Raw genomic sequence first — 23,758 nt, forward strand, 5'->3', positions numbered from 1 at the left:
CCCAGGTACATCCCAGATACATCCAAGGTACATCCCCAGGTACATCCCCAGGTACACCCTCAGGTACATTCCAAGGTACATTCCCAGGTACATCCCAAGGTACGTCCCCAAGTACATCCCAGGTACATCCCAGGTACACCCCCAGGTACATCCAAGGTACATCCCCAGGTACATCCCAAGGTACATCTCCAGGTACATCCAAGGTACATCCAAGATACATCCCAGGTACTCCCCCAGGTACATCCCCAGGTACACCCCAAGGTACATCCCAGGTACATCCCAAGGTACATCCCAGGTACATCCCCAGGTACATCCCAAGGTACGTCCCCAGGTACATCCCAAGATACGTCCCCAGGTACACCCCCCAGGTACATTCCCAGGTACAACCCCAGGTACATCCCCAGGTACACCCCCAGGTACATCCCCAGGTGCATCCCCAGGTACACCCCCAGGTACATCCCCAGGTACACCCCCAGGTACATCCCAAGGTACGTCCCCAGGTACATTCCCAGGTACACCCCGAGGTACATCCCAGGTACATCCCCAGGTACACCTCCAGGTACATCCCCAGGTACATCCCCAGGTACATCCACAGATACACCCCCAGGTACATCCCAGATACATCCCCAGGTACATCCCAAGGTACGTCCCCAGGTACACCCTCAGGTACATTTCCAGGTACACCCCCAGGTACATTCCCAGGTACACCCCCAGGTACATCCCAGATACACCCCCAGGTACATCCCAGGTACATTCCCAGGTACACCCCCAGGTACATCCCAGGTACACCCCGAGGTACATCCCAGGTTCTTCCCCAGGTACATCCCCAGGTACATCCCAGGTACACCCCCAGGTACATCCCAGGTACACCCCCAGGTACATCCCCAGGTACATCCCAGGTACATCCCCAGGTACATCTCCAGGTACATCCCAGGTACATCCCCAGGTACACCCCCAGGTACATCCCAAGGTACCTCCCCAGGTACATTCCCAGGTACACCCCGAGGTACATCCCAGGTACATCCCCAGGTACATTCCCAGGTACACCCCCAGGTACATCCACAGATCGACCCCAGGTACATCCCAAGGTACGTCCCCAGGTACACACCCAGGTACATTCCCAGGTACATTCCCAGGTACACCTCCAGGTACATCCCCAGGTACATCCCCAGGTACATCCACAGATACACCCCCAGGTACATCCCAGATACATCCCCAGGTACGTCCCAAGGTACGTCCCCAGGTACACCCTCAGGTACATTTCCAGGTACACCCCCAGGTACATTCCCAGGTACACCCCCAGGTACATCCCAGATACACCCCCAGGTACATCCCAGGTACATTCCCAGGTACACCCCCAGGTACATCCCAGGTACACCCCGAGGTACATCCCAGGTACATCCCCAGGTACACCTCCAGGTACATCCCCAGGTACATCCCCAGGTACATCCACAGATACACCCCCAGGTACATCCCAGATACATCCCCAGGTACATCCCAAGGTACGTCCCCAGGTACACCCTCAGGTACATTTCCAGGTACACCCCCAGGTACATTCCCAGGTACACCCCCAGGTACATCCCAGATACACCCCCAGGTACATCCCAGGTACATTCCCAGGTACACCCCCAGGTACATCCCAGGTACACCCCGAGGTACATCCCAGGTTCTTCCCCAGGTACATCCCCAGGTACATCCCAGGTACACCCCCAGGTACATCCCAGGTACACCCCCAGGTACATCCCCAGGTACATCCCAGGTACATCCCCAGGTACATCTCCAGGTACATCCCAGGTACATCCCCAGGTACACCCCCAGGTACATCCCAAGGTACCTCCCCAGGTACATTCCCAGGTACACCCCGAGGTACATCCCAGGTACATCCCCAGGTACATTCCCAGGTACACCCCCAGGTACATCCACAGATCGACCCCAGGTACATCCCAAGGTACGTCCCCAGGTACACACCCAGGTACATTCCCAGGTACATTCCCAGGTACACCTCCAGGTACATCCCCAGGTACATCCCCAGGTACATCCACAGATACACCCCCAGGTACATCCCAGATACATCCCCAGGTACGTCCCAAGGTACGTCCCCAGGTACACCCTCAGGTACATTTCCAGGTACACCCCCAGGTACATTCCCAGGTACACCCCCAGGTACATCCCAGATACACCCCCAGGTACATCCCAGGTACATTCCCAGGTACACCCCCAGGTACATCCCAGGTACACCCCGAGGTACATCCCAGGTTCTTCCCCAGGTACATCCCCAGGTACATCCCAGGTACACCCCCAGGTACATCCCAGGTACACCCCCAGGTACATCCCCAGGTACATCCCCAGGTACATCTCCAGGTACACCCCCAGGTACATCCCAGGTACACCCCCAGGTACAAACCCAGGTGCATCCCCAGGTACAACCCCAGGTGCATCCCGAAGTGCATCCCCAGGTACATCCCAGATACACCCCCAGATACATCCCAGATACATCCCAGATACATCCCAGATACATCCCCAGGTACATCCCAGGTACACCCCCAGGTACATCCCAGGTACATCCCCAGGTCACCCCAAGGTACATTCCCAGGAACATTCCCAGATACAACCCCAGGTACATCCACAGATACACCCCCAGGTACATACCAGGTACACCCCCAGGTACATCCCCAGGTACACCCCCAGGTACATCCCAGGTACACCCCCAGGTACATCCCCAGGTGCATCCCCAGGTACATTCCAAGGTACATTCCCAGATACACCCCCAGGTACAGCCACAGATACACCCCCAGGTACATCCCAGATACACCCCCGGGTACGTCCCCAGGTACATCCCAGGTACATCCCAGGTTCATCCCCAGGTACATCCCCAGGTACATCCCAGGTACACCCCCAGGTACATCCCAGGTACACCCCCAGGTACATCCCCAGGTATATCCCAGGTACATCCCCAGGTACATCCCCAGGTACACCCTCAGGTACACACCCAGGTACACACCCAGGTACATCCCCAGGTACATCCACAGATACACCCCAGGTACGTCCCAAGGTACGTCCCCAGGTACACCCCCAGGTACATTCCCAGGTACACCTCCAGGTACATCCCCAGGTACATCCCCAGGTACATCCACAGATACACCCCCAGGTACATCCCAGATACATCCCAAGGTACGTCCCCAGGTACACCCTCAGGTACATTTCCAGGTACACCCCCAGGTACATTCCCAGGTACACCCCCAGGTACATCCCAGATACACCCCCAGGTACATCCCAGGTACACCCCCAGGTACATTCCCAGGTACACCCCCAGGTACATCCCAGGTACATCCCAAGGTACATCCCCAGGTACATCCCAGGTACACCCCCAGGTACAACCCCAGGTGGATCCCCAGGTGCATCCCCAGGTAAATCCCAGATACACCCCCAGGTACATCCCAGATACATCCCCAGGTACATCCCAGGTACACCCCGAGGTACATCCCAGGTACATCCCCAGGTACACCCTCAGGTACACCCCAAGGTACATTCCCAGGAACATTCCCAGATACAACCCCAGGTACATCCACAGATACACCCCCAGGTACATACCAGGTACACCCCAGGTACATCCCCAGGTACATCCCAGATACATCCAAGGTACATCCCCAGGTACATCCCCAGGTACACCCTCAGGTACATTCCAAGGTACATTCCAGGTACATTCCCAGATACACCCCCAGGTACAGCCACAGATACACCCCCAGGTACATCCCAGGTACAACCCCAGGTACATCCCCAGGTGCATCCCCAGGTACATCCCAGATACATCCAAGGTACACCCCCAGGTACATCCCCAGGTACATCCCCAGGTACACCCTCAGGTACATTCCAAGGTACATTCCCAGGTACATTCCCAGATACACCCCCAGGTACATCCCCAGGTACAGCCACAGATACACCCCCAGGTACATCACAGGTACCCCCCGGGTACGTCCCCAGGTACATCCCAGGTACATCCCAGGTTCACCCCCAGGTACATCCCCAGGTACATCCCCAGGTACACCCCCAGGTACATCCCCAGGTACATCCCCAGGTGCATCCCCAGGTACATCCCAGGTACATCCCATGATGACACACAAAGTAACCATCCGATCTCACTTGTATAATCCTTTCAGCTTCTTTGGTGTTGTTTTCAGCTTTTTTGGTGTCGCTACCAGTTCACGAAACTGCTGTTTGGCCTGACAACGACAAAAAAAATACAACCCAGACATCTGATTTAACAGTATTCAGCATTCTTGATGGTCATGATAGTGTGGTGATTCTACTGCCTCTGATGATACAGTACACCACCATGCATACTAAGTGGTATTCAACAAGCCTTTACAAAAACAATTAAAATAGAGATTATAAAACATAACCCACCTCCTGTATTCCCAGCTGTGTCAAGAAAGCTGCATTGGCTCTGATGTTTTCCTGACGCATCTTCTCATACGCCACGGCATCTTCTTCCATCTGAAATGACAAGCCGCTAAGGGATGGAACTCATGGCCAATTAATCCTCACACAGCTAAGGTAAGGAACTCACAGTCAGTGTCTCCTCACACAGCTAAGGTAAGGAACTCACGGTCAGTGTATCCTCACACAGCTAAGGTAAGGAACTCACGGTCAGTGTATCCTCACACAGCTAAGGTAAGGAACTCACGGTCAGTGTATCCTCACACAGGTAAGGGAAGGAACTCATGGCCTATTAATCCTCACACTGCTAAGGTAAGGAACTCACGGTCAGTGTATCCTCACACAGCTAAGGTAAGGAACTCACGGTCAGTGTATCCTCACACAGCTAAGGTAAGGAACTCACGGTCAGTGTATCCTCACACAGCTAAGGTAAGGAACTCACAGTCAGTGTATACTCACACAGCTAAGGTAAGGAACTCACGGTCAGTGTATCCTCACACAGGTAAGGGAAGGAACTCATGGCCAATTAATCCTCACACTGCTAAGGTAAGGAACTCACGGTCAGTGTATCCTCACACAGCTAAGGTAAGGAACTCACGGTCAGTGTATCCTCACACAGCTAAGGTAAGGAACTCACGGTCAGTGTATCCTCACACAGTTAAGGTAAGGAACTCACGGTCAGTGTATCCTCACACAGGTAAGGGAAGGAACTCATGGCCAATTAATCCTCACACTGCTAAGGTAAGGAACTCACGGTCAGTGTATCCTCACACAGCTAAGGTAAGGAACTCACGTTCAGTGTATCCTCACACAGCTAAGGTAAGGAACTCACGGTCAGTGTATCCTCACACAGCTAAGGTAAGGAACTCACAGTCAGTGTATCCTCACACAGCTAAGGTAAGGAACTCACGGTCAGTGTATCCTCACACAGCTAAAGTAAGGAACTCACGGTCAGTGTATCCTCACACAGCTAAGGTAAGGAACTCACGGTCAGGGTATCCTCACACAGCTAAGGTAAGGAACTCACAGTCAGTGTATCCTCACACAGCTAAGGTAAGGAACTCATGGTCCGTGTATCCTCACACAGCTAAGGGAAGGAACTCATGGCCAATTAATCCTCACACTGCTAAGGTAAAGAACTCACAGTCAGTGTATCCTCACACAGCTAAGGGAAGGAACTCATGGCCAATTTATCCTCACACTGCTAAGGGAGGGTAATCAAGCCTAATGCATCCTCACACAGCTAAGGTAAGGAACTCACGGCCAGTGTATCCTCACACAGCTAAGGGAGGGAACTCAAGGCCAGTGTACCCTCACAGCTGAGGGAGGGAACTCACGGCCAGTGTATCCTCGCACAGCTAAGGGAGGGAACTCATGGCTAGTGTATCCTCATGCGGCTAAGGGAGGGATCTAACGACCAGTGTATCCTAACACAGCTGAGGGAGGGAACTCACAGCCAGTGTATCCTCATGCCGCTAAGGGAGGGAGCTCACGGCCAGTGTATCCTCACACAGCTGAAGGAGGGAACTCACGGCCAGTGTATCCTCATGCAGCTAAGGGAGGGAGCTCACGGCCAGTGTATCCTCACACAGCTGAAGGAGGGAACTCACAGCCAGTGTATCCTAGCAGTTGAGGGAGGGAACTCACAGCCAGTGTATCCTCACACAGCTAAGGGAGGGAACTCACGGCCAGTGTATCCTCACACAGCTGAGGGAGGGAACTCACAGCCAGTGTATCCTCACACAGCTAAGGGAGCGAACTCACAGCCAGTGTATCCTCATGCCACTAAGGGAGGGAACTCACGGCCAGTGTATCTTCATATCACTAAGGGAGGGAACTCACGGCCAGTGTATCCTCACACAGCTAAGGGAGGGAACGCACGTCCAGTGTATCCTCATGCCGCTAAGGGAGGGAACTCACGGCCAGTGTCTCCTCACACAGCTGAAGGAGGGAACTCATGGCCAGTGTATCCTCATACAGCTTAGGGAGGGAACTCACGGCCAGTGTATCCTCACACAGCTAAGGGAGGGAATGCACGTCCGGTGTATCCTCACACAACTAAGGAAGGGAACTCACGGCCAGTGTATCTTCACACAGCTGAAGGAGAGATCACACAATGTGCTGCACTTCATCATCCATCAACTTGTGAGAATTTGTGGCTTGACACATTTCCACTGCTGCAATATCAGTTTACTCACTTCAGCATCCGTGTCAGACTCTGTAGATTCAGACTTTTTCCGCTTCAGTTTGATAGATTTCAAGGGTGATGGCGTCTTCTGAGGCGACGACTGCCTGGTAGGTGACATGTTGAAAGTGACGGATCGCTTCCTTCCACGAGTGACTCTTATCTTTACACCTGCTTCATCTTTCCACAAGTTAGGCTCCAGCTGAACATTTCAAAATACAATAAGAACATTCCACAAAATCAAAGACAAAAACCTTGACATTAACAACACTTCAATTCACCATGAAGTGCTAGAGTACCCATAACATCATGTGACTCACTATTGTTTTAGGGGCGGTCAGGTAGCCTAGTGTTAAAGCGTTCGCTCGTCACACAAAAGACCCGTGTTCAATTCCCGATATGGGTACAATGTGTGAAGCCCATTTCTGGTGTTCCCTGCCATAATATTGCTGGAATATTGCTAAAATATCCTCACACAACTAAGGGAGGGAACTCACGGTCAGTGTATCCTCACACAGCTAAAGGAGGGAACTCACGGCCAGTGTATCCTCACACAGCTAAGGGAGGGAACTCACGGCCAGTGTGTCCTCACACAGCTAAGGGAGGGAGCTCACGGACAGTGTATCCTCACATAGCTAAGGGAGGGAACTCACAGCCAGTGTATCCTCACACAGGTAAGGGAGGGAACTCACGGCCAGTGTCTCCTCACACAGCTAAGGGAGGGAACTCACGGCCAGTGTAGCCTCACACAGCTGAAGGAGAGATCACACAATTTGCTGCACTTCGTCATCCATCAACTTGTGAGAATTTGTGGCTTAACACATTTCCACTGCTGCAATATCAGTTTACTTACTTCAACATCTGTGTCAGACTCTGTAGATTCAGACTTTATCGACATGGTAGGTGACATGTTGAAAGTGACGGATCGCTTCCTTCCACGAGTGACTCTTATCTTTACACCTGCTTCATCTTTCCACAAGTTAGGCTCCAGCTGAACATTTCAAAATACAATAAGAACATTCCACAAAATCAAAGACAAAAACTTGACATTAACAACACTTCAATTCACCATGAAGTGCTAGAGTACCCATAACATCATGTGACTCACTATTGTTTAGGGGTGGTCAGGTAGCCTAGTGTTAAAGCGTTCGCTCGTCACACCAAAGACCCGTGTTCAATTCCCAATATGGGTACAATGTGTGAAGCCCATTTCTGGTGTTCCCTACCGTAATATTGCTGGAATATTGCTAAAAGCAGCATAAAACCATACACTCACTCACTCACCCACTCGTTTCACGCCACATACAGCAACATTGCAACATTATCCCAACTGTCTGTAAATATTGGATTCTGCAGTCTTGCCAGTCCACGGGGAAACCAGTCAGCAAGATACCACATTGTTACCTCCCAATCCTTCATCGAGTCAACCTTTATAACAAACATATCTCAGAGTTTTCCATAATCATTGCATCCTATACACAATCTTCCCGAGGCAAGAGAGTTAACTGACTTTCAAAGTCCAGTTTCCACCCTTGCCGAACTAGGCTGGAATTCCTGTGCTCAATCATAGCACCACCAGTGGCTATTACGCGTTATGTCACTTCTAAACCTCTCCTATGGACCAATCAGATTCCACCTCTCGTATCACTTGCATTTGATTCAAACAAAATGGAGGCGCCCAGACAAGACGATCAGATCGATAATCAGGATCTATGTAGTGATAAAACGGGTCTTACATCGCAAAGTGCATCAAATCACGTGAGCACCTATGATTAAAATCATGAAAAGATTTGGAAAATATCTGTTGACAACGAGTTGGCGGTGCACATTCTTTGCAAATCCTGCAATCAACAGAAATCAGCACGACAGTCTACGAACCGGATTTCGAATTCGTTGCGCGATTTTGATTGGACTATGCATAGACTCGTTAGTCCAGCCAAAATGTAACTCCATAATACCAGCCTATTTCGACAAGGGTGGAAACTGGACTTTTAAAGTCAGTTAACTCCCTTGCCTCGGGAAGATGCCTATACACAAAAACTGATAAAGTGTGCAAATAATTTTCACTGCAAGCCCCATTGGATGTCAAAGCTTGTTTGAATCACTACAACCAATTCAATATTATCCATCACAGCATGCCAACTCATTCCCTTCATTGAGCATTTACAGGCTTATGTAACAGTGATGCTGGGAAAACAAAGAAACAAAACACACAAGGTGGAAGTCAATTAAATTAAATAACCCTGGGACATGATTGCTCACCTCTTTGAGTAGCCTCTTGGATCTGGATCTGTGTCTTCCAAACGGATCTTCGTTCTCCTTTGTATCCACTTTCTAAAGTAGCAAAACATGAATTCCTAATATACTCTTCAAAAGAAGAAACGCAAAACGGATATTTTCGGCCTTAAAAGCAAAATTAGCGGACCAAGAGGTGCAACATGAAGAGGTTTAATGTGTTACAGTGTTAGTGACAAATTTCCCGGATCAAAATGGTCACAACAAGGACATACAAACCATTAGTCGGGAAACACGTACAATTCGGATTTACAGACTTACATGAATGAAATGCAGGGATAGTCAAAAATCAATGATTGTGTTTCTTTTGTTTAGTTACTACGCAAATTTTAATAAATTGTGCTGTCTCAGCGAGTAAAGGTTCGTAATCCAGTGAACTCACACAAGGTGAACCCGTGAAGATCCGGGTTAGAAATAGGTCTTCTGCAACCCATGCTTGTCGTAAGAGGCGCCTAACTGGATCGGTGGTCAGGCTTGCTGACTTGGTTGATGCATTTCATCGTATCTCAATTGCGAGGATCGTTGCCCATGATATCAAACACTGGATTGTCTGGTCCATACTCGATTATCTACAGACCACCATTATACAGCTGGAATATTGCTGAGTGTGGCGTTAAACAACAAATAAACAAACAAAACACACCGGGTGAAAGTCAATTAAATTAAATAACCCTTGGACATGATTGCTTACCTCTTTGAGTAGCCTCTTGGACCTGGAAAATCTTCGTCCTCCAGCCGGATCCACATTCTCCTTTGTATCCACTTTCTAAAGTAGCAAAACATAATATTTCAAGCAGTTCTAAACATAATATTCCAAGCAGTTCTAAACATAGTATTCCAAGCAGTTCTAAACATTAATATTCCAAGCAGTTCTTAACATAACATTCCAAGCAGTTCTAAACATAATATTCCAAGCAGTTCTAAACATTAATATTCCCAGCAGTTCTTAACATAATATTCCAAGCAGTTCTAAACATAATATTCCAAGCAGTTCTCAACAGAATATTCCAAGTAGTTCTAGACATTAATATTCCAAGCAGTTCTAAACATTAATATTCCAAGCAGTTCTAAACATTATATTCCAAGCAGTTCTAAACATTAATTCTACAAGCAGTTCTAAACATTAATATTCCCTGCAGTTCTAAACACTAATATTCCAAGCAGTTCTAAACATAATATTCCAAGTAGTTCTAGACATTAAAACTCGCAGCAGTTCTAAACATTAATATTCCAAGCAGTTCTAGACATTAATATTCCAAGCAGTTGTAAACATAATATACCAAGCAGTTCTAAACATAATATTCCAAGCAGTTCTAAACATTAATATTCCAGGCAGTTCCAAACATAATATTCCAAGCAGTTCTAAACATTAATACTACAAGCAGTTCTAAACATTAATATTCCAAGCAGTTCTAAACATAATATTCCAAGTAGTTCTAGACATTAATATTCGCAGCAGTTCTAAACATTAATATTCCAAGCAGTTCTAAACATTATTATTCCAAGCAAAATCAAGTAAGCATTTGTTTATTTGCAACTCATATAGTTTGTTATTTGTTTCTTTTTTACCACCGCACTCAGCAACATTCCAGCAATATGACAACAGATTGTAAATAATAAAATCGGGACTAGATAATCCAGTGATGCTGCTATAGTGAATTTATCTTACCAATATATTTTAATATAACATTGTAAAAGAATTAAAACAAATTCAAAACTGATAGAAAACTGCTGTTAGATTGAAATGAGGTTGGCTTGTGCTATGTCACATGACTTTCACTGACTCAGAAAAAGGGTGTGTCTTTTTGCTTCTAAAGCGGGGTATAAGGGGTTTAATCTCCCTCTAAGAAATCCACGTGCAGCCTGTCTTGTTCGTGGCGGGGTATAAAGGATTTATTCTCCTGCTGCGAAATTTATTCCCCTCCAAGTACGGATACGTCGCATTTTATCAAGATCACGTGGACCAATCACATCTCTTCATTCTGTCATGAAGGTATGATAATATCACTTGTTATCTTCACTTAAGGGGCGGTCAGGCAGCCAAGTGGTTAAAGTGTTCACTTGTCACGGGTTCTATTTCTGACATGGGTACAAAGTATGACGCCCATTTCTGGTGTCCCCCATGGTATTGCTGGAATATTACTATGAGTGACGTAAAACCCTACTCACTCACTCACACACTAACTTGATTTCAACTGTTTGACATGAAATTAAAAGCAGGAGATTCCAATATCACACATTCACATGAGATTGTACAGGCTGCAGGTGTTGTTACATGACGGAGTGCAATCCTTTGATGGTAAACAAGAGCGATATGTATTCACCACGACTCCTTTCTGCTTTACCATGCATGTTCACTATGTAGGTGAGCAGTGTTTTGTTTGCAATTATAAGTCATTAGATTATTTGACAGGTTACCAAGACAGTGTTCTCGCTGGCGTTTGAAACAGCCCGTCCACCAGGACTGGCAACTTTAAAATTTACCAGTCCCACCTAATCTTTGTCAGTCCCATCTTTCAACAAATAAATAAATGAATGAAAAAATTGCTTGGTTTTTATTCTTTCAACATCATGTTCAATGCAATGACGTCATCTCTGAAGTAACTTAGTTAGATCTACACATCATTCACACAAAGTTCAGTCACAATTTTCTCTTTTGTTTTTGAGTATTTCGAGACTAAGTCACTACAAGTATATATTTAACCTCAAAGCAAAGCAAAATGTTATTTCCTTGCACTAAAAATAGACAAGAGGGAAAATATCTAATATTTATAAGGTACTTTATTTGCGGTCCACAGGGACTGGCAGTCACATGAATTACCGGTCCAAACCTAATTTTACCGGTAAAAAAATGGTAATTACATCATACACGGTTACTGACAGTCATAACTGCTTCATCAACTTGTGTAGACAAACTGCAGATCTTAGCAAGGAGCACTGTCTAAATCTAGCGCTCAATAACGTTGTTTATTGCAAGCTTTCTAATATGTCAGTTTCAGTCATGACAATATACTCTCATATGTGCAGATAAATATGTGTCACTTTATCAATGGGAGCAGAGGACATTCACGTTTTTGCATCATTCTCATGACTTACAGCATATCAAATTGTACCATGGATATATGTTCATGTCTTTCCGTGCTCTGTGGAGATCCATGCTTGCCGTAAGAGGCAACTATGCATGTCGTACAAGGCTACTAACGGGATCAGGTTGTTAAGTTGCTGACTTAGTCCCGTTAATCCGACATGGTTGGTTGCATATGATTATGTCGGATTAACAAGTGTGTCGGATAAACGAAATTAAGTATAGCATCAAGTTACTATCAACGTTCGTTAAAAACATAGTCTGGAATGGAAGTCTCAAGTTTAAAACAAGAACTGGAAAGCTTAAGATTCATCTTGCATCCAAACACGGGCTGTGTACTCGAGCACAGATGATGTACGCTGATCGCTGTGTCGGATTAACAAGACTAATTAATGAGTGATTTCGGTAATTTGTTGCAAATTAGGTGTGTCGGAGTCGGAGTGCGAGTATGTCAGTGTAACGGGTCTAAATAGTACTGATTTAATCGGTTCCAATCATTAGTATCGGATAAAGCCAATTGTCGGATTAACGAGTGTAGGATTAGCGAGACTTGACTGTATGTGGATTGATGCTCATGACATCAATCACTGGATTGTCTGGTCCAGAAGTTTTACGGGGTTGGACCCATGATCATAGGTTTCTGTCGTGCCTACAAAAGGCAACTCTGCAAACTTAATTGCGTCGCCTTAGACGACTGGGCGACCTGTTCCTTCATTATAACTATGGTTTCGAGGCCAGAAGACAACATGAGTAACTTTGCAGTTGGAAATGATGAATTGGGAAACTCACGATATTTGGAACTAAACAGGAGTGAGTGAGTATGGTTTTACGCCGCTTTTAGCAATATTCCAGCAATATCACGGCGGGGGACACCAGAAATGGGCTTCACACATTGTACCCATGTCGGGAATCGAACCCTGGTCTTCGACGTGACGAGCGAACGCTTTAACCACTAGGCTACCCGACCGCCCTGGAACTAAACAGGAATCATGGCGATCTATTAAAGAAGAAACTTGTGAATGATACCCAGAAAGAAAACTGTATACTTCTTCTTGAGGAATAGTGGAGAAAGCAGCTATTTTGTCCAGAATGTGACTGGATACTAACCCTTTTATGGCAGCATGAACATCGTACAAGTACGAAACTAGTCGAGACCAAGCCCTAGGTACCAAAACAAAGAAGCTGGGTACAAAAGATGTAAACATAAAACTCTGGGTACCTTTTGACATATCCAGTTGTACCCTTGGTACATATCGACGGTGCCCATATCAAGAACGATCCCATCAGCTCCAGGGATTGATATCATGAGCATCGATCATGCAATTTTAATACAATGACATGTAATCAAGCAAGTAATATGATATCTTAACATGAGTAATGTCAGCTACTTATGAGGTGAGGTGAGGTGAAATTGGGTGTAACATAGCGTCCAAGATTATTGCACTTATATAGCGACATGTGCTACTTATGAAAATGTGGGGCAGTCGGGTAGCCTAGTGGTGAAAGCGTTCACTCGTCACGCCGAAGACCCGGGTTTCGATTCCCGACATGGGTACAATGTGTGAAGCCCATTTCTGGTGTCCCACGCCGTGATATTGCTGGAATATTGCTAAAAGTGACGTAAAACCATACTCACTCGCTCACTCACTTATGAGAATGTCAACCATGGTTCTTTTATGTGTGCTTCTTTTCTATGTTAAATAATTATTTAATTTTTCCTTTTTAACCATCCGAGAACTGCATTTGTGCCAGGCAAAGTACAAGCTTCAATTTCTTTTGTGCACGGTGCATAGGGCCCATAAAATCTCCTGTACCTACTTGTCTACAATAGGCCTGCATAAGAAATGGCCAGCAAAAATAATGAAAACTGTCAATTGATCTTTCTTTCAAAACGTTGCAAGTAACGATTGTCAATCTACCTGTAGCAGGGCGTAGAGTCAACCCACAGATGACATCCATACCTTGTCAGCTTGCTGACGGGGGTTTACCTCTTTGGTCACGTGGACAAGGCGTCCAACCTCGGATCAGAAGGTCTGTGGTTCGAATCCCATCACGGGACTCGGAAATTTTATGGCCGCTACATACCCAAATTCAAGTGAAGAAAAACTTTAAACAATTCAAGACACGAGTACAGGATCATGTTTAATGCCCTAAATTTATCACCCATAATTAATTCATGTTTTTCAACTGTGAAATGACAAACAGCTATTTCAAACATGATCCAATGACATTGGTAATGCGCTCTGTAAAGTCACATTGAACCAAATACGTATATAGATCCATATGCGTCTTTGATTGAACCAATTAGGAGTGCAACTGTATTTAATGAATATGTTGGTATCTCACTATCTGACATGTTCAAACTGTTCTGGTGGTTTCTAGCATTACTTACTGTGCGACTTGAACGTCTTCTGGGTGGGACTGGCATTTTGCCAAAATGTAAGTCAGAGTACCAATGTTTCAGAAAAAATGTCTCCTTAACTTCTGCAGATAACTCCCGCGAAAATGTCATGCAATGTTGACATGTGCGCCCCAACTCTGGATTTGAAAGCATTTGAGTAACCCGTCTGTAAACAGAACAGGAACGCAAAGTTCTTGCGTAACATACTTGAAAAAACAGTTTCGGGGAGCATATGTTTTGGTTGGTGTCACTGCCAGGTTGTATGGAATTAATTAAGAACATTGTATAATCATGAGAATTTACATATTTCTAGTTCATATGATCATCTATTACATAATCTCAACATTAATTTTTTAATTACCGTATTCGACGTAATAAGCGCCCAGGGCGCTCTCAAAATTTTAAATAGGGGGCTCTAATTAGAATATTATTTTAATGAAATAACACAGAGTTGATAGATCGTAAATTTCGTGGTTTATGCTGACGGCCTGAAATGTTTATATACGACAGATATATTTTCCAGAATTTAATTACCCATAATAAAGGGTGCATATAACACACGGCTGCGTATTATAGGCGAATAAAAAAAGTCTTGTGTACATTGATCAATCGGAAGGGGTGCTAATTGGGATTGTTCACTAGCCAATATATTAGCAAATATTGCCATGGGTGCTTATTAAAGTGGGGCGCTTATTACGTCGAATACGGTAAACGAAATCTATTTCAGGGGACATAATCCCACCTTGCCGTGCCAAGAAAACAGAAATTGATAAGCCGTACAATCCTCGCAACCCATATACTCAATTCCAAAAGAAACGCATACCCTAAACGGAAAGGTATCTATATTACCTTTTCGTTTTCGGACAGAGGCGGTGGGGTAGCCTTGTGGAAAAGCGTTTTCCGAAGATCCGGTTTCGATTCTCCATATGGGTGAATTCCATTCTGGTATCCTCCGCCATGATATTGCCGGAATAGTGCTAAACGCGGCGTAATACCGTACTCACTCACTGAGTGTGTAGACTTATATTATATATGTTTGAACGACTCTGGTATATTTCATCCACAGATGACTCCAGGTTGGAAGTGGCACTGTTGGCGCAGTCCATTCGTGACCAACTCGTGTTATTCCGGGACAAGCCGAGTAGCGAGTGTTGACGAACGGGCGCAGACGTCTAAGGCGCTGCAGTTCGCTGTGCAGAGTTGCGTCTCTTGGGAACGCCAGAAGCCTATGATTGTGGGTTCGAATCCCGGTTCGCCTCGCTTATGTTTCTAGGCATATCAGCACCATACCCGTGCTCGCGACTTTCACCAAAGTGGTAAACGTCTAAGACCTGCATCTCTTCCGGCTTTTCTCCCACATCAAGCTGACACACCGTGATAAAACTGGAATACTGTTCAAAGCGGATTTATTCCCAACTCACTCACACTCCAGGTTAGAATAAGTCTCCTGCATTTTTAACCTAAGCTTGTCATAAGTGGATCGGATGGTCGTGCACGGCGACTTTGCTCGGACTGTCAACCAGTCAGATAAGTACATTGCCCCAAGTCTGCATATTTTATGGAGCCTGGACTCTGCGGCCATTTTGAAACTCCTCCCTCCTGGGTGCTGTTGGTGCAGGTGTTTTATGTATGTTGGATGTTTCAGGTCATCAGAGCAGCACACGACCACACCCCTGTTGTAAAGTACTACAATCTTTCTATGTCTCACTACCGAAACAATTGTTACAAATACTCCTATAACGTGTCCTGCGCATTGATGGACCTCGTTGAAGTTCCCAGCTTCTTGGCGGTATTTTCTCCTCAGTCGACACTGATTTTTTTATTTATTCTCGACCGACCGGATCCAAAAATGTAAATAATTGTATTATAAATCCAATGATAATAGTTAAATTAGAAATGCAAGTACAAAATCATACACAATTAAAGTAACCATTAAACATTATACTTGAGCTTGACCACGCGACTAAACTGACTTTTACAGTCAGTTAACTCCCTTGTCTCGGTATGATGCAACTTTCCTTAGCTAACGTTGAATATTACCGGCTTTACATAGAGGTGACAGCGATACAATATCATGGTAAGTATCATCTTCCGGAGGCAAGGGAGTAAACTGACTTTAAAAGTCTAATTTCCACTTTTACATTCAGTTAACTCCCTTGCCTCGGGAAGATGGGCAGGTATACAATCAAAGGCTTCAACCATGCACTGGACTAAGGGACTCTACGGCTGCATTAAGGAAGACGTTCATCTAAAGAAAAGAAAACAATCAGTTTGTATTGAAGTTTTATTAAATAACAGACTCATGGGAGAATTATGGAAGTGTGTTATTTAGGCAAAGATCTTGCATGTATTTGATGTGATGGCGTATACACGTCTTTTCTCTGGAAACTTGTCACTCGTTGATCATATTCAGTACTCATCGCCTTCTTCCTCTCCCTCGCCCTCAACAGAGTCGACTCCAACCTCTTCGTAGTCCTTCTCCAGAGCAGCCAAGTCCTCACGGGCCTCGGAGAACTCTCCCTCCTCCATACCCTCACCCACGTACCAGTGGACGAAGGCACGCTTGGCGTACATCAGATCGAACTTGTGGTCAAGACGAGCCCAGGCCTCGGCGATGGCTGTGGTGTTGCTCAACATGCAGACAGCTCTCTGGACCTTGGCCAAGTCACCACCGGGTACAACAGTGGGTGGTTGGTAGTTGATGCCGACCTTGAACCCAGTGGGACACCAGTCGACGAACTGGATGGTCCTCTTGGTCTTGATGGTGGCAATGGCAGCGTTGACATCTTTTGGGACGACGTCACCACGGTACAGCATGCAACATGCCATGTACTTGCCGTGACGGGGGTCACACTTGACCATCTGGTTGGCGGGTTCGAAAGTGGCGTTGGTAATCTCTGACACCGAGAGCTGTTCGTGGTAGGCCTTCTCAGCGGAGATTACTGGGGCATAGGTAGCCAGGGGGAAGTGGATACGTGGGTAAGGAACCAGGTTGGTCTGGAACTCAGTTAAATCCACGTTCAGGGCACCATCGAACCTGAGAGAGGCAGTGATTGAACTTACAATCTGACCAATTAAACGGTTGAGATTGGTGTACGTGGGGCGTTCAATGTCAAGGTTACGTCGACAGATGTCGTAGATGGCCTCGTTGTCGACCATGAAGGCGCAGTCGGAGTGTTCCAGGGTGGTGTGGGTGGTCAGGATGGAGTTGTAGGGCTCCACGACGGCGGTAGACACCTGAGGGGCGGGGTAGACGGAGAACTCCAGCTTGGACTTTTTGCCGTAGTCGACGCTGAGACGTTCCATCAACAGAGAGGTGAAGCCGGAGCCAGTGCCGCCACCGAAACTGTGGAATACCAAGAAACCTTGGAGTCCAGTGCACTGGTCAGCCAGTTTCCTGATTCGGTCAAGGACGAGGTCGACGATCTCTTTGCCGATGGTGTAGTGGCCACGGGCGTAGTTGTTGGCGGCGTCCTCCTTGCCGGTAATCAGCTGTTCGGGGTGGAACAGCTGGCGGTAGGTGCCGGTACGGACTTCGTCTGGAAGATATAACCAGTTGCATTAGAAATGTTAAAACAACCGTGGGTTCCGTTCCATAAAGAGATCTTTGCGTAACGATTGTCTTAAGTCTGTGGTCCAAATCGTCATTTACACTCCAAAGTGTGTGGAGCTGCAAAGCCTGTTTTAATGACTAAGTCATTTTAATGATCAAGGTAACTACTATTTTGACGAATTGTTCTTTGGGTTTTCTTGCGAGGTTGTCGTTTTGGTTGTTAAATGACAAATTCCGATGAAGAACATGGGTAAACGTTTTTTCCTCTAATCTTATTAAAATCATGTCATTTCTCCGTCATGTGGTATGGACAGAGTAACACATATTATTTGATGAGATTTTATCTCCCAAACCGTATCCATTGAGCAAAAAAGTTAGGGATCATGTATATTTTTGGGGATATTTTTATGATATTGTCTGCCCAGTCTTCACTACAAAAAAATATGCCCCAAAATATTAATGATCCCGAACTTATTTTGTTCAGTATAATAATGCATTACCCATTTTTAACGTGCATACAAGTTGTATTCGTGTTTGACTTAAGGTTGTGGGTTAATGGCCAATTATTAAAGCTTTTGTAATCGTTAATTTACCAACTACGGTGGGCTCCAGGTCAACGAAGACAGCCCGGGGGACGTGTTTCCCCGCACCGGTCTCGCTGAAGAAGGTGTTGAAGGAGTCGTCCCCACCCCCGATGGTCTTGTCTGAGGGCATCTGACCGTCAGGTTGAATCCCGTGCTCCAGACAGTACAACTCCCAGCATGCATTGCCGATCTGGACTCCGGCCTGGCCGACGTGGATGGAGATACATTCCCTCTGTAATGTCAAGCAATAATACATTGGTGCAATGTGTATACAGTGGGCGAAGGAATACGTTCATAAAAGGTCCCGAAAGGTGATCATTTGAGAATTTCTTTCGGCCCAATTTCATTAAATTCAGATCTTAGTTATCGCTACCGCGAAACAAAGATCTGAGGACACCCAATTACGGGTCACGTCAGACCGACCTTGCGCGAACTTTGACCGGTCTAGATAGATGGTCTAGATTGTATGGTTTCAGTCGTCAAGCCCGTAACTATCATTCGGAATACCCCGTGTTAAAGTTTTCGAGGTTGCAAGATTAAAAATCACATTCCGACTGTCACTTTCATGATCTGGTAAGCGACGCTCTGATTGATGAAAGGTCGTTCTGACGTGACCCCTAATGGGATGTCCTCAGATCTTTGTTTAGCGGTAGCGAGAACTAATATCTGATTTTAATGAGATTGCTTTCGGCCCTTCAAGCTATTTGTGGTAATTTAGTGAGTAAGTGAGTGAGTTAGTTGGTTTTACACTGCTTTTCGCAATGTTTCAACTTAATCAAAACGGGGGACACCAGAAATGGGATTCACACATTGTGCCCATGAGGGGAATCGAAAACGGGCGTGACGAGCGAACACTTGACCACCTCGTCGATACACTACCCTACAGTTGTATATGGCTCTTCATAAAGATACACATGTTGTATTATAACAATATGTTGTGGGCATAGATATTTTTTACACAGGGGTCAAGATGGCGCAGTGGCCTCAGGCGCCGCAATTTGCTGTGGAGAGTTGCGTCACTTGTTAGTGACTGAAAACTATGACTGTTGGTTCGAATCACGGTTTGTTCCAATTATGTTTCTAGGTTTGTCAGCACCATACCCGTGCTCGTGGTCTTCGCCAAAGTGGTAAACGTCTGAGACCTGCATCACGCTGTGCTTTCCTCTCACTTTAAACTAACACGCCGTGATAAAACTGGAATACTGTTAAAAGCGGCGTGAAAACCCAACTCACTTACTCAGACCCCAAAATGTATCCGCTCTAGTCATTAACCAACGATTCTAAGGGATCATTCGATAAGCCTACGGTAGCGCCAATGTTTGTCAACATATTTTCATGTACATGAGGGGCGGTGGGGTAGCCTCGTGGTTAAAGCGTTCGCTCGTCACGTCGATGACCGGGGTTTGATTCCCCACATGGGTACAATGTGAAGCCAATTCCTGGTGTCCCCCTGATATTGCTGGAATCCTGCTGAAAACGGCGCAAAACTATACTCGATCTCTTCAGCACAAGAATAATTCCAACAGACGGCCACGGAACAGGAAACATGTCACGTTATTTTGTCATACGCCACTTTGAGGAAGTCTATTGGAAACCCAGGCCTATTAAGTTGCCCATCATGGACGTGACATCACAGTTCCCTAACAAAATGTCACCCCAAACTCAAATTGCGCAAATCTGTGACAAATATTAGCCTGCACTGATCCTCAATCGTCCCTGACCACAGTGAGTGAGCGTGTATTGTATCAACACGTTAAGAAAACGGACAGACAATTTCCCCCGACAAACAAGTAAACATAACGAGCAAAGACCCTAAACCTGATATAAAAACAGGATTGCAGATTACGGTGTTGTCACGAGCTGCGGCAAAGAGATGCATGTGTCAACACATCGAGGTTCTAGATTCCAGATCGTTAGGAGGCCTTAAAGGCGGTATCTCGTTATTAAAGATTCACGTTTTAAAGTAAGACGAGTTCTATGGATGAACAACTTCTTTATTACAATTAGTGCGACGTTTCGGTGTAGATCCTAACACCTTTATCAAGCAAGTGATGACAAAGGTGTTAGGATCCACACCGAAACGTCGCACTAATTGTAATAAAGAAGTTGTTCATCCATAGAACTCGTCTTACTTCATCACACCAACTTCTAAATGCCACTGAAAGAAGTGATTCACGTTTTAGTTGATAATTTGGGTTTAAATTTCAGTCGTCAAAGCATTTCAAAGATGTCAAGAAAATACAGAAAACTACGGTTATAACGAACTCAAAGGGACTACTAATTTTAGTTCGTTATAACCGTAATTCGTTATAAGCATTTATACAGCATAACCTCAGCAAATAGTCGGGACTAAAGAGCTAGTTCGTTATATCCGTCAGTTCGTTATAAGCGTGTTCGTTATAACCGTAGTTTACTGTAGATACTTTATTTTCTTTGGTTATGCCAAGTTTCAGAAGGTTTAAGATTAGTGTTACCAAGGAAACAAATTCGAGACAACCGAGTCAGAACTTAGGACAACTAAGGAGACAGGGGCAGAGTATTTAAACTGAATTCAGCAACAGAATCGCAACAGTATTGAGGGTTTTAGGTACTGTGCCAATCATTGGATTCGCTCCAAGACCAGTGTCCAGTAAGAAACAATGCTCAAATTATTGTTCCAATAAGCAGACGACATTCCGTTTCTAACAGACCCGTGAAGATCCGGGATAGAATAGGTCTTCAGCAACCCACGCTTGTTGTAAAAGGCGACTATGCTTGTCGTAAGAGGCGACTAACGGGATCAGGTGGTCAGGCTCGTTGACTTGGTAGATGCATGACATCGATCCCATTGGCGTGGATCGATGCTCATGATTTCTGGTCCAGACTCGATTATTTACAAACCGCCGTCATATAGCTGGAATATTGCTGAGTGCGGCGGTAAACAACAAACCACCCAACCAACCAACATGACACTACGGCCGCGGTCTTGGCGTAATGTCAAGAAATATACAGTCCTTGAACATTTCAAAGATCTCAATTGCACAAAACACACGGGCTGTACCACCAACACACATTCAAGAAATGTTACCCCCAGCAAATCAGCCCGGCCCTCGTTTCCTGGGCCTTCAAGCCAACCAACAATGAGGCTTTCTTCCACGCGGAATAACACATTGTCTGGTGTAGTAATCTCACGAAACGGTGGAAATTGTATACAATTGATTTGATGATATCAGTTCCATAAATATCACTGAATATCAAATCCCGTTTGGAGACACTGCAAGCTCTACTACTTTGCTTTATTCGTGGATAAGATCGGTGCTGTAACTACTGTACATTGTTTCTAATAACAAATCTGACAATCTGTAACCTATGTGATAATATTGGCATCGGGGACTTTTGTAATATCAGTATATATGGTCTCTGCATACGCCGACTGATGTCAAAATCTGCACATAATGGTATCAGATCGAAACAGAGTGTCCACATAGATTTTGTTTATTTGTTTGTTTATTTGTTGTTTAATTTCGAAATCAGCTGTATTCCAGCTATATGACGGTCGTCTGTTGATAATCAAGTCTGGATCCGACAATCCAGTGACATCATGATTACCGATCTACGTGAATGGCATACGATGACATGCATCAATAAAGTCAGCGACCCTGACCACCCGATCCCGTTAGACACCTCTTACGACAAGCATGGGTTGCTTAAGACCAATTCTAACCCAGATCTTCACGGGATACTCAGGAAGAAGAATCTTCTCTTTCCGAAATAATTATGAAATGACTACTTAATTCAAAGAATTCAAAGAAAGCTCGTTAAAGAAGCCCTGTCACTCACCATGTTGCTGGTTTGAGTTTGTAAAGGCCTCAAGAGAAACCACGATCCACGACTCACAACGACTTGAAGTGTCAGATGAGTTGATGTAAGGAATCGCCGCGGACCTAGCCTTATATAACGGCACATTGACCTCAGAGGTCACGTGTTTTCATTGGTCGGTGATTTAGTCTTGGAGAGGACTGTTTGTTCGTTTCCCGAGTGATGGGTTTTCGCATTCCCGCTTTGTTGTGTTATAGCTAGGGAGGACAAACAAAATCCACGCCGACTCGTTGATATCAACATCACACTTCAGAGAAATGTTCGTTATGAGGACATAGCACAAACATCATTGCGTGTTTGTGTCGCTTTTTAGCACAAGTGGTATTTTGTCTGTACAAGGATTACCGGACCAAAGATGTTATCAAAATGTGCTTCGTTTTCAAACAGATTTCCTTTGATATTTTCACCGTGATTTGATCCAGTGTTGCGTAAAGTGTATGTATGTACATTTAAATTTAAGCTGTTAAGGAACCCAGGCGTATGTGTACTTGAGACAATCACTCATAAAAAAACCATGAAAAAAAATACTTCCATTACTAATTATAACTTCCAGTAACAAATGGAACGAGTGATTCTACACAAAAATATTTTGATTTGCTTCTTTGACACTATAAAGTACTAAGCAACTAGATACAGCAAATGTCAGGAATTATTTATAAACATTTATAAACGGCGCAGTTTTTTTATATAACCAGTCTGCTTAATGCTTTAACTTAGATTTAAAGAAGGACTTCCGCGAGTTTGAATTGGTCCCCAGCAACCTATATACTTGTCTTAAGAAGCTCCATACGGGATCCGGCGGTCAGGCTCGGAGATTTGGTTGACTACGTGTCATTGTATCCCATCTGCGTGGATCAATGCTCTTGATGTCAATAACTTGATTTGTCTGTTACATATTCGTCTGACCGCCTCCGTGGTCTAGTGGTAGAGCGTCCGCCCGAAGAGCGGAAGGTCCAGGGTTCGATCCCCGGCCGCGTCATACCAAAGGACGTTAAAAGATGGTACTTGTTGTTACCCTGTCTGGCGCTCGGCATTAAGGGGCTAAAACAAGGAATGGTCGGCTCGGAGTCAGTATACTGTGTCTGAGTGGGGTATTCATCAGTCCGGACTAGCACAAGCAGCCACACAAACACACACACGTGGACGCGACGTTAAACCCCATTTCACCTCACCTCACCACATATTCGTCTATTTACAGACTGGCGACATAACTGGGATATTGAGTCGTTAAACAAAATATAAAGTCCTATGGACTTTGTATCACGTATGGTGGTGGCCATTTTCAGTCTGCACTTAGACTTGTGAAACCAGGACACTGTCCCTATGAAGATGAAGTGTTAGATAGCTTGAGATTATTACA

General features: G+C 45.4%; 2 protein-coding genes across 2 annotated transcripts in view; both read right to left on the minus strand.

Annotated features, from left to right (window-relative positions):
- LOC124112170 (WD repeat-containing protein 76-like) overlaps nucleotides 1-14,520 on the minus strand; it is a 65,699-nt gene extending 51,179 nt beyond the window's left edge. The window contains exons 1-6 of the mRNA XM_048385953.1: nucleotides 14,395-14,520; nucleotides 9,609-9,683; nucleotides 8,885-8,956; nucleotides 7,476-7,613; nucleotides 6,636-6,824; nucleotides 4,405-4,494 (exon numbers count right to left, since the gene is read on the minus strand). Coding sequence (XP_048241910.1) covers nucleotides 4,405-4,494; nucleotides 6,636-6,824; nucleotides 7,476-7,613; nucleotides 8,885-8,956; nucleotides 9,609-9,683; nucleotides 14,395-14,514 — 684 coding nt within the window. The 5' untranslated portion in view covers nucleotides 14,515-14,520. The remainder of the gene's footprint in view (nucleotides 1-4,404; nucleotides 4,495-6,635; nucleotides 6,825-7,475; nucleotides 7,614-8,884; nucleotides 8,957-9,608; nucleotides 9,684-14,394) is intronic.
- Nucleotides 14,521-16,757: 2,237 nt separating this feature from the next.
- LOC124120736 (tubulin alpha-1A chain-like) lies at nucleotides 16,758-22,427 on the minus strand. The gene is made up of 3 exons (XM_046483618.2): nucleotides 22,360-22,427; nucleotides 18,550-18,772; nucleotides 16,758-17,942 (listed from the first exon to the last, which is right to left on the minus strand). The coding sequence occupies exons 1-3, from the start codon at nucleotides 22,360-22,362 to the stop codon at nucleotides 16,813-16,815; spliced, it is 1,356 nt and encodes a 451-aa protein (XP_046339574.2). The 5' UTR covers nucleotides 22,363-22,427; the 3' UTR covers nucleotides 16,758-16,812.
- Between the last annotated feature and the right edge of the window lie 1,331 nt (nucleotides 22,428-23,758).

Source organism: Haliotis rufescens, unplaced genomic scaffold (assembly GCF_023055435.1).
Source record: "Haliotis rufescens isolate VD_foot unplaced genomic scaffold, xgHalRufe1.0.p SCAF_6, whole genome shotgun sequence".
Classification (NCBI taxonomy): Eukaryota; Metazoa; Mollusca; class Gastropoda; order Lepetellida; family Haliotidae; genus Haliotis; species Haliotis rufescens.

Bases quoted from the DNA above. Each gene is read 5' to 3' on its own strand.
- LOC124120736 (XM_046483618.2), bottom strand. The intron at 17,943-18,549 runs GTAAATTAACGA...TATATCTTCCAG, and splicing joins CCTGGAGCCCACCGTAGTTG to ACGAAGTCCGTACCGGCACC.